Source organism: Pleurodeles waltl, chromosome 12, assembly GCF_031143425.1.
Source record: "Pleurodeles waltl isolate 20211129_DDA chromosome 12, aPleWal1.hap1.20221129, whole genome shotgun sequence".
NCBI lineage: Eukaryota > Metazoa > Chordata > Amphibia > Caudata > Salamandridae > Pleurodeles > Pleurodeles waltl.
In genome coordinates, this window is record NC_090451.1 from 520,509,426 (window position 1) to 520,521,751 (window position 12,326).

Sequence of the window (12,326 nt, forward strand, 5' to 3'; positions counted from 1 at the left end):
TAAATTTGGGAACTACCCAGAGTTCTCTATTCTCTTTTGAATAAATATATATATATATATATATATATATATATATATATATATATATATATATATTATTGGTTTTAATAGTAAACAAGACATAAAAGTGGAATTATACATACATTGCAAGTTAATAGATATGACGCAGTGGTAGGATACCCATCAAACAGGTGCCTATTCTGCTGCATATGCAAGTTTCCATTCTGGGAGGACAGCACCTGCTCTGTACTGTGCAACGAGAGGGAAAAAGCACTCATCTTTTGGTTTTCCCACCTTGCAGTGCAGAACAAGATACCCATATAATGTACTCAAGTTGTCTTGTGCATTTTGTATTTTTTTAACCCAATCTACATGGAGGCATTGCACCATTCCACAGGACATCCCTTGTGGAAGGCTTCCATGTCTGGCCACACAGTCTTGACAGTACTTTTGATGTCTGGTTGTAATAAGGCAGCTTACAGCATCTATGAGATTCATGGCTTTGCAGATGGTTGAAGGATAGAGGAATACAAGTGCCATGCTGAAGGACTGGAGCTTAGCTTATGCCAGTTTACGTTTGTGTTTCTGCGCCTCCTTAAGGATAGGAAACCCCTCATAAATGCAAGAAAAGTGGAATCTGTGCTTTGTTCATTTGATTTGTGGCTCTGGCAGAAATAAATCAATTTGGATAAGGAGGCATTGTGGAGGCAAAATGTAATAAAGTTCATCCTCATTTGGGTTTTAGTTTTAATGCACTAGCTAACCTAACAAGTCATCTCTTTCAATCTTCAGCAGCTCTTAATGGCTCATTGAATAGATTTATTGCAAAAGATTTCTTACGTCTCTTTTGAAACTTAAATGTAAATGCAGTTAGCAGCTAGGGTTACTTGAGATCTACAGCTGCAGTCAATAACATGTCCTAGTCCTGGATTTTGAATAAACGACTGCATTCTGGAAGTTGTATTCTGTATCTGCTTCATTTTATAGAATGTGACTAGCTCACCTAAATCAGTGATTTGCAAATTGAAAAAGATTTAAAAACTTAGCAAATAGTAAATGCTTTGCATTGTACAAAGAGTGATCTGGAAAGCCTAGTTGTGACATATGATAATCCTAGACAGAGCGGATAGGCAGGGTTGTACATGTATGGATATATAAATGATGCTATTGATTGAATCTGCATGCGTAGTGTACTAAATTGTTTATAAAAGGGTGTTCATTCCAAAGAAGGCAAGGATTGAGAGGACAGGTGAACTGGAACTAGACTCTGCCAAACACCCAGTGGAAGTGATTTTTGCGAGGAGAGGTTAAGGATGTATAGGTGCATTCTGCTCAATTATGATTTGAGTTGCCTGAAGGTTAAATATTAAGTGAATATGAACTCTGACTCCCCCCAACGCCAATTATGGCTTTATCCACCTATCCATATGTTTGCTCGATACCCATCAGTCTGTATCTAAGGCTCCTGTATGTTTATCTGTGCCTGCCTGTTTAAGGTCTGACTGCATATGTTGCGTAGGACTGTATGTTTTACCTGTGTGTATGGGATAATTTGGGAGAATACACCCTGCTTGGTTTTCTGTATGTCTGTGTACAGACACCTGTGTATTTGTTGGTCTGTGTATTGTGGTAGCACCATGTCTGTTGTTCTGTGATCGTGGGTGCATGTAGGTCTGGTGGTGTGCTAGCTTGTATGAATGTGGATGAGTTTCTGTGTATGTGTATGGGTGTCCTGTGGCTCTGTTTCTCTGCATATTTATGTCACTGTGTGCTTGGATATTGTACATGTCTGTCTGCGTACAAAAGCCAAACTGCTTTGTAAGTGCTTGTTCCAGAAGGGTGCTGTGCCTGGATCCTGGACATAGGCAGATATTTTTCCTCCTACTGGACAGGTCTGGGATGTGGCATTAGGAGGGACAGGACATCATATAGGGACTGCAGGTGTTACATAGTTCTGCAGTGCTGTGTGCACCTGGGCCCATGCGCAAGGGATGAGCCTGAGGCCCCACCCCGCCATGGATCTTGACATATGAAGTATGATACAGAAAGAAAGAGAAAGAGGGACGCTGTATCCTTTGTTCACTCTAACCTCATGAAGAGGATGAGTGCCAAAGAACTGCAGAAGCTCATCAGCCCAAATAAGGTTGGTCCACAAGAATGCTAGTGGCATTTGCTAACTTTGCGCTTGCCACACAGTGCAAGTTCTGCAGCATATCCTCAGCAGTTATGCTGCTCGTGAATTACTTGAATAGATCAACAATGCAAAAGTAGGGTCAAAGGAGATGTGCTACTCTTTGCCCAATGTATTCCAACACAGCTATAGCTACTTTTTAAATGGAGAATACCTGAACATAGAAGAAGATCCTATTCAGAAAGCAAGGGTACACATTCAAGACTAGAATCTGATCTAGTTGGTTCTTGATGACCCAAACCACACAGTGCCTATTTGTAGCATTACCTGCCTTGAGTATTGTGTTACTGCAGGCAACATAAACATTCTCAGAACTGGTTGCCTCTGCTTTCGCCAATGTGATGGACCATTGCAGGTAACAGTATACACAGGGTGACAGTTTCTCAATTTGTTCCCATTTAAGGGAGAATTCTACTGCTTGGGGCTACCAGATCTCCAGACAAAATGGGTTAAGTGTCACTGTAGTCCTTGCAGTGTATCACATGACAAAAATATATATTGCATCTATTCCATTGCCCTAACCACTACTTTTCATGATACGTCTATGTAACTGGATTTGAAGGTACAAATTGCAAATATAAACCTACCTTGTAAGGTTTAAGCTGTATGTCAGAATATTGTTCCCAAAAATAGCATCTAACAGAACTATTGTATCTTAAATATTGTTTACTAAAAATTGTCTCATTAGGTGTAGATTTTATAAACTGTTGTCAACTCCAGTGAGGCAATATTTGTGTATTGTATCATACCAGTCATTCATGTGTCAAATCTCCATCTGTGTAACTGTCTTTCTTTTCTCCACTTCACAGGTACGAAATGGGCATATAAAACGAATCACTGACAACAACATTCAGTCACTTGTGCTTGAGATTGAAGGGACCAATGTGAGGTAATAGAACTAGTGTGCAGAGATGTAGCTTGATGAATGAGGGTAGACATAAAATGCAGTATTGAATTATAGCATAGGCTAAATTGAACAGCAGTAAACAAGGTAATGCACAACATTGTTTTTATTTTCCAGCAGATAGTTCTTTTCAGAGTAAATATTTTAGTGTGTTTGCAGAGAGGATCATATGCAGTACTGATATGTGGTCTCCTGACAAATAGTTAGGCCACAATAAAGCACGGAGAGTAGCTGGTTATGTTAGATGGTGTAGAGGGACAGAAGTACAGTCAGAACGTTCAGCGGTTTTCAGAGGTTGCATTCCATGTGAGTAAAGTAAAATAACAATAGAAAGAACCACAATAAGTAGACATTTGGTAAAGTGATCTAATAGAATCTGGAGAAATGAGGGTAATCTAATGGAAACCATTGCCTCTGTATATTATTAATCTTGGAAGTAGGCAATCATCTTACCAGAACCCTAGTACACTTTTTCTTGCTCTCACTGTGCCAGGGAATGATGGCTATCCTGAAGGGTGTCTCCAACTAGATTTGACATGGCCACCTTAGGTTAAAAATGAACCACTGCGCCCAGGAACCTCTTTTCACTTTCCACACCACAGTATCCCTGCCTGTAGTGCAGCTGTACCCAAGGTTCCACAGTAATGTAAGTTGTTCAAATATTTGAATTGGTGTCAGTTTGGTGCTTTTTTCCTAAAATGATAAAAGCCTTGTGGTTGGAGTCACCCATGATCATATGTAGTATTTGGAGGTCTGAGTCAAAATGACCTCTAAGGCCAGCTAGGCCAGAGTGATACCAAAGATTATGGCTCAGACCAGGGTATCTGGCGTTTGCCCATGTGGCAAAGGCATCCTCTTGGGTGATGAACAAGTTTGTTCCCAATATCCCCAAACAGTCACTTTTTCAAGTGGTACATGAAGTAATTTAAGATCTTAACATCACTACAAATCTTCTAAACATTGCCATTTTGGTGAAAAGAGAAAGACTGTTATTACCATCAATCAAGATCCTAATGCTGCACTTGAGCATGTTTTGGAGAAATTTTGCAAATGTATTAAGGAGAGTGCTTTAAAAGCAGGAACGAGAATGAAGGTTGTTGAATCTGTGATTCTAGTATTGCCACTGATTTAAGGGGTCCTCTCTCAGGAATGGTATTTTTATTCTTTTTGTTCTATTGGCATTGATGTTGCAAACCAGTGACTGAGAAACGGAACAGACCTGGGATTCTGACCACCAGGGGGTTTGCAGTTCCACTTGGTTAGGTGTAGTTCGGTTGGCGGATAGGCTTAGGCAGCATTACCAGACCTTTCCTGAGAGCATGGTAGCTCCATTTGGAGTTTATGAGGTCATGAGCCTCTCTTACAATAAATGTCAGATGTTGCTCCTAAAGCAATTGAAGTAGCACCTAAGAAGGAAGTGACAACTGCTTTGTTTAAAGAGACCGACATTTAAATGCATTCAAGGAAGACGATGTGGGAACTTGTTGGCAAGTAACGGAAGGGGTTAAACTTTGATTCAGATTAGTATGATGGTATTAATGCTTTGGTAGTTTAGTACTCAGAGACTTAAGGAAGAATTCAATTGAAAGTCTTTATAGTTCCCTTTAGATTAGGAGCTGCAGCTCATACTGCCTGGTCAGCTTATGTGACTCATAGGTAATTTTTCCTTTCCAACAACGCCTCCTCTTTCACCAGAAATAATTTGGTTAGAGTTGAAGCATACATGATCACCATCTTCTGCCATTAGATTGCACGAGGCTCCATATCCATCACACAGCACTGGTGCCACCTGTGTCAGTTGGAGGGCATGAAGGCTAGATATTGGTTGCCTTATGCAGCCTCTTTTCTGCCCCACCCCTCATTGTATGTACTCCACTAGATCCAGAGGTGCCATAAACTTCTTCTTGCGGTTGTGGTACAATCAAAGGCATAGTATTTCCACCATGCCCTCCTGCATATCTATCAGATCCATAGTCAAGTGCACCATATCATCTCAAAATGGATAGGCCTGTCATTACATAGGACTTCTCCAGTTTGTTATACTCCAATTCAAGTAATTCAAATGTTAGAATCTAAATGTGGTCCTAGTCCATTACTTGCTTCTTCAAAACAGAGGGTTCGATCTAGTTTAGAATTTTTCATTAACTTTATGGCCCTTGGACAGAGGTTTCACATGGCTTTTCAATAGAGCCTCGAACCTGTCGGTGGAACCGTATCTGGAGCTCAGCTGAAGAACAGCTACTAAGGTTAGCTTCCCCTCATCCATTCTCCCTATGTTGCTCTTTTGAAGAGTCCTTCAACAGGGATTTGATGTTTCGATTTGTAGTTCATTTAAGAGGTAAACTTGTAACCTAAGTGTGATGGACATATTTCATAAGGATCAAAGAGAACACCTTTTTTCCAATTGCTACATTTGTGGATTCCCCAGAGGCGATATTTTTTATGAGAAGCCAACATCTTCCCCACCTAACTCTGCATCATTGAAAAAGTATAGAGAACTGGTAGGTGATCTGAACTACTTGTTGGGTCATCCTGTGGCAGATTTATTCATACCCCATACTATGCAGCTAATACCAGGGAAAGGTGCAGTCTTCCTCCAGTAATATACATATGTCATATTTAGAATGTATAGATGAGTCAGGTATGTAGTAGGATCGACAGGACATTCACCCTTAGGTCACCAATATAATTGCAGATGTCCAGAATCTTCTGAATGGTAATTGCCCCCCTAAGTAACCAGATGTATGACACTTGGGTAGCTGTAAAAAGATATTCTCATTCAAGCTTCATGCTTTTCACCAGGTATACCTTCTGGAAGTGAAAAATATTTTGCAGACACACCAGCTCATACCTTGGAGAAGGTAACGGATTCTGAACAAGCTGCTAGATCTGTGGGCTTATCAGCTATTGATAAGACTTTGTCTTGGCTCAACAGTACCTACCTATGTTTAATACTTTACAGAATAGGTAAAGCATTGGTAGAAGTCAGCCCTATGAGTAAAGGCAAGAGTATTGAACGCCTTTCAGGGTAAGACAGAAAGTGCTCACCAAGACTTCATTCCAAACGATGGTGACTCAGCTTTGTAGTATGCCAAGAGGAGAGCTTTGATGCACCTTTAGAATACAAGAAACCAGTGAATGTTGTTGACAGGATTTTTTGGGGACATTGGAAAGACGAGCTATGGACCTGCAGGTCTGGTAGATTGCAGGAAAGTAAGATACACCTGCAGTCTCTCTTGCAATAGTTTTCCTCCTAATGTACATGTATCAGAAAACCCAACATTAGAAAATGTTCAGGAACAATTTCTCACTGAAGATCAATAGATGTTAAATCTCAGAGGGCAGAGCCCTCCAACTTTTCAGTTATAAGTACTACTTAATGATCAATAAAAATCACCCCGAGCTACTAATATTATTTGTGCTGTATCGTGACCACATTAGATGAGATTACTTGAATTTCCGTCTTAGGCAAGAATACCAAAAGTGATCACCCTAGTGAAGAGGCCAGGTTTGCAGCAATACATTAAAAACAAGTTTGGAATCTATGTCAGATTTTAAACCTCAACAATTAATTATTAAATAAACATGGAAATGCTATATATGTGGCACAGATCTTGCCAAGTCTGCAGTGAGAGAAATAGGTATTCTTTCTCAACCTTGTGAGATGCCTATTTTAATATTGCTTTTATGCTAGTTCACAGGAGATGTGTTTGGTAGCATTTTTAACTGAAGTTGCTACTGTTCAGAATAACTTCAGTATATTAAGTGTTTATCAAAGTGTTGATAAGGGTGGCCACAAACTAAAAGCTTTTAGCAGAGCAGTTATACCCCTATCTGCTGAACTGTTTACGAAATAGTAAAACATGAAAGGGTGTATTGATGGTAAGGTGGCTAAAACTGCCTCAGAATAATTGGAGTAAGAGATTAGTGGCACAGGTGCTTGTGGCTTCTTTGAATGTTCCTGTCCTTACCAGTTTGTTAGATAATTTGAAATAAAAAGTCACCTTTTCAGGTAGGTAAAAACGTGTCTGTTCACTTTCAGATTCCTAATGGATCAGGTGGATTTTTTTTTTTTTAAATGGTCACAAATTTTCAAAATCCAATTAAAATAGTGGGTTTGAAGAGACCAGTCACAACAACATGTTTCACTTTAGTAAGCTAGACCTTCTTAAGGCAGTTCAACAGTATGTAGAAGCTCAAAGCCCAAAGTACCTGGAGAGTACAGTACATGCTACTAGACTACCCAGAGGCCAGCACAGACATGGTACAATAGCACAAACAACATCCTCATGTACGGTCACTGGTTCCTAAAGCTGTTGTTCTGGCTAGAGGGCGGATGCCTCTAGTTTAGGAGCATATACTCTTACTTCAAGCTGCTCATTTCTCTGTTGCTTCAATAATTCTCCTTTTATTGTAACCACTGTGCGGTGCTTTACTACGTGGCTCCTTGTTATTCCTTACATCCACCTCTTGGCTATTGGTCAGCCTTGTCTGCATCCATCTTACACATTGGGACTGATGTTACTCTGTGTACTATTTAAATAACTAAACTGTACAAGTTTACTTCTAATATTGCTAGAATTTGTTTTGATATGCTTGCATGCCTGTGTGGAAATCATCATATCCTTTATTTATGTTTCCAGATTTGGAGATCTAGCTAGCCTTGTTCGGCGCTCTATGTTGTGTTGTGATCAACTCTCCCAGTATCCCAATGCCAAATTTTAAATGTAGAAAGGTACATTTATGCAGCTGTCATGGAAAGCAGTGCTGTTGTTCCCTCTCAAACTTCAAGATTTTTGACAAGATATATAGCCCACTGTCAGACATGGTAGTGTCACCAGATCGCACACTTTACCATCTGTGGTTGAGAGAAAATGGTATATCATTTAAAACCCCTTTCGGTTCTCTAAACAGCATCCTTACTTAAGGTTAAGTTAAAAGAACAATTCAAAGATGGCAGTTATGGTAGCTAAGCAAACTTAAATCCCATTATGGCATGCACTCCATATGATATTAGTGACATCACATCACCATTGGTATTGTCAATGACATCACCAAACCCACTCAAGGACACTGCAGCACACAGTCCTCTCAGCAGAACCTAGGGTATTTGCCAAAAGGCATTGTCCTGAGAGATTTGTCAGTGATCATTCGCTGCTCGGAAGGAGGTCTATTGTGGACAAAGACTACTTCTGAAGTGCCTTTAAGACCATAGCTGCATGATCTGATTTTGAAGCAGTTGTATCTCGACAGTGAATGGATGCAGAAGCCAAAACCTAAACTTTGGTCCTGCCATGCACTGAAGATCCCTGCATAAAGGTCCCTTGGTGCAGACATTGCCATCCACATTTCCTGTCCCAAGGTATGCTTGGCTTTTTCATCTGATATGTCCAGCAAGTTCTATGCTCAGTCCACTGTGCCCTAGCATTGTACACAACAATTAGCTATGGGCGCAAAGCCTCAAGAAGGTCTTGTGCACTGCACACATTTCCCTAGAGGCCTCTGGGATGGTGAATCTCAATGCCCAATAGACTCTGGCCACAATGCTTGAACATTTGCCAGGCTCTGCACTAGCTTCTAGTCTCCAAATCAGCTTAAATGTTCTCATCAGTGCTGTCCATGGTGATGCGATGCAGTGAATTATGTCATTTATAGGCCCATATTTCATATCATGGGATGGGATATAATGCTTTTGAAGCTGCATTAACTAGAGCTTTTTAAAACTTTGTTTTAGGCTTGTGTCGTGGATACTGCTTATCAAACAACTACTTTTTTGTATGGCAATGTGTTCTAGCTACTTTGAACACAACCAAAACTGAACCTTAACTAAGTTAACTAAGGTTTTTCTTTGACTAACCATATGCTTTCGTGCAGGCTGTACTGAAAAAACTGAAAAAGAAATAATTTTACAATAATAAATCCGACCAAGTTGAAATTAGGCTCAGGAGGAAGAGGATGGCGATATTCCCTTACCTAGACGATTGGTTGATCAAGGCCAAGTCTCCGGAGCTTGTGCTGAGTCATCTGCAGTCGACAACCCAGTTGTTGTTCGATCTGGGCTTTTCGGTGAACGTGCCCAAATCTCACCTGGAGCCCTCTCAACGTCTCCTGTTCATAGGGGCGGTACTGGACACAACATTGAATTGTGCCTTTCCTCCGCCCCAGCGGATTCAGGACATTCAGGCGTTGTTCCAATGTTTCAAAGTGGAGCGGTCATTCCAGTCCTCAAGGTCCTTCGTCTGCTCGGTCTGTTCTCTTCTTGCATTCTGTTGGTCACTCATGCACGCTGGCACATGAGGGCTCTTCAGTGGTGCCTCCGAAGGCAGTGGTCTCAACACAAAGGGGATCTCGAGGGATTGGTAAAGATTTCCAGAGACGCTGCAGCGGATCTTCGATGGTGGGCTGCGGATGGCAACCTTTCCCAAGGAAGGCCGTTCTCGCTGCCTCCTCCAGTGGCCACAGTGATAATGGATGCTTCCACTCTAGGGTGGGGAGCTCATCTGGGGGACCTGGAGGTCAAAGGTCATTGGTCTCCAGTGGAACAGATGTTTCACATAGATCTGTTGGAATTGCGGGCGATACGTCTGGCTCTCAAGGCCTTCCTCCCTTCCCTTCGCGGTCAGTCAGTCCAGGTCCTGACGGACAACACTACCGCGATGTGGTACATCAACAAGCAGGGAGGAGTAGGGTCGTACCTTCTCTGCAGAGAAGCCCTTCGGCTATGGTCCTGGGCAAGGGACCATCGGATTTGCTTGGTAGCAAACCATCTGGCCGGAGTCTTGAACGTGTGTGCAGACAGTCTCAGTCGGCACATCTCGACCGATCACGAGTGGCGTCTTCATCCAGATCTAACCCTGTACATCTTCCAGATGTGGGGATTCCCTCAGGTAGATCTGTTTGCCACTCGGGAGAACGCGCACTGTCCGTTGTTCTGCAGCCTCCAGTATCCGGTGCAAGGAACGTTGGGGGACGTGTTTCAGATGTCCTGGTACGGCCAGTTGCTTTATGCGTTTCCCCCATACCCTTGATTCCTCGGGTTCTGAGGAAGATTCGCCAAGACCTGGCCCAAGTCATCTTAATAGCTGGCCAAGAAGGGTGTGGTATTCAGATCTTCTCCAACTCTCACTGTGCCCCCCGCTCTGTCTCCCTCACAGGGCAGACCTCCTCTCACAATCGCAGGGGCAGGTTTTACACCCCCACCTCCAGAGCCTGCACCTTCATGCCTGGAGATTGAACGGGGCAACTTGAGTTCCTTTTCTCTCCCACCCGAGGTGGTGGATGTTATTTTATCGGCCAGGCGACACTCCACCAAATCTATCTACGCTAGCAGGTGGGCTAAATTTGTGAATTGGTGTGGAGAGAAGCAAATTGATCCTTTACGTGCCCACTTATCGGACATTTTGTCTTTTGCGTTATCCTTGGCACAGAGGGGTTGTGCAGTTGCGACAGTTAAGGGCTACTTTTCGGCTCTTTCAGCGTTTTTGTGTCTGCCCGACTAACCCTCTTTATTTAAATCCCCAGTAGTTTTGAGGTTCATAAAGGGCCTGACTAATAGATATCCTCCCACTCCTTTCATTATGCCTCAGTGGGATTTGAACCTAGTTTTAACATTTCTTATGGGCTCACCGTTTGAGCCGATGCATTCTTGCCCCTTAAGGCTGTTGGTTCTAAAAACTGTTTTCCTTGTTGCCATTACTTCGGCTAGAAGGGTGAGTGAGCTACAGGCTCTTTCTGTTAAGCCCCCGTACACATCCTTTTATGGGGATAGGGTGGTGTTGAGGACCAAGGCTGCTTTCTTGCCGAAGGTTGTTTCACCCTTCCATATGGGTCAGTCTATTACACTCTCCTCTTTTTATCGTCCACCTCATCCTTCGGAAGAGGAAGAAAGACTGCATCGTCTGGACCCGAGAAGAGCACTGAGCTTCTCCGTAGACAAGACGAGGGAGTTCAGATTGGAAGATCAGCTCTTCATCGGGTACGTGGGAAAGAGGAAAGGAAAGGCAGTCCACAAGAGAACACTCTCCAGGTGGGTCCTTCTTTGCATTAAGATGTGTTACTCTCTGGCAAAGAAGGAAACCCCTGTTGGAATAAGAGCTCATTCCACCAGAGCTAAGTCGGCCTCTTCGGCCCTGGCTAGAGGTGTTCCTGTGGTTGACATCTGCAAGGCCGCAACTTGGACATCCCACCACACTTTTGCGAAGCATTATTGCTTGGATTCGGAGGTGAGGAGGGATGGCCATTTTGCACGGTCGGTGCTGCAGGATTTCTTGGTCTGACCATTCAGGCACCCTCCACTGAGTGCGGTACTGCTTTGGGACTCTATTCAATGAGTGAGGAATCCACAGGTAGTTGTATCCATCAGAAGAACAAGTTACTTACCTTCGGTAACGCCTTTTCTGGTGGATACACTAGCTACCTGTGGATTCCTCACTGTCCCACCCGCCTCCCCGTTGCCTGTCTGGTCTTACCAAGATTTCCTTGGGTGAGCACCTGTAGGTTATTGATATGTTTATACTGATGCAGATGTTATACATGCATGTGTTATATATACATATATATCTATTTATGTATAAATATTTATTATTGTATATTGGTATATTGTTTTATATGTATATATTTTTATATATATGCATATTTATACGAATGTTTTTCTATTTAATTTAATTAAATATTATGGTATAAGATTTTATTTGATGTGTTCGTATCAGATATGTTTTGTTGATATTTACCTGTTCGCCTCAAAGGTACGTAAAAAATGTTGATAACTGACGTCACCACGCTGGCGAGGACCTCTTATTGCCTGTATGACGTCATACGGCGTCGCGTGGGAGTCGGGCAATTGTGACGTCCTTGTCGACGTGTTGAAGCTAGGAGAAAATTTCCGTCGGATGCTGGCGCATGGGGGAAAATTCAGTGAGTGAGGAATCCACAGGTAGCTAGTGTATCCACCCGAAAAGGCATTACCGAAGGTAAGTAACTTGTTCGTTTAAGCCGATGTGATCGCAGACTGCTCCATCCAGTATATCAACTAGTTGTGCCATGCCTTCTAATTTTGCTTGGCCGAATATATTAAAATCGAGGTTAATTATGAGAATTTTTGATTTGTGGGCCTTTGATGTCAAGATTTCCAATCTTATTATTGCTCACTGTATAGTCAGAAACTCCACTAATCAAGTCAGCTGGCAGGCCATTTGGCTGGGTGTCTGTTATGGTTGTGTTTTGTTATGACCA

The 12,326-nt window shown here is 42.3% G+C and overlaps 1 protein-coding gene across 1 annotated transcript in view; it reads left to right on the forward strand.

Moving 5' to 3' along the window:
* The window catches only part of CFAP20 (cilia and flagella associated protein 20), a 343,468-nt gene that overhangs the window by 76,240 nt on the left and 254,902 nt on the right, over window positions 1-12,326 (forward strand). Inside the window, exon 2 of the mRNA XM_069215996.1 lies at window positions 3,001-3,080. Within this exon, the coding sequence (XP_069072097.1) occupies window positions 3,001-3,080 (80 nt within the window). The remainder of the gene's footprint in view (window positions 1-3,000; window positions 3,081-12,326) is intronic.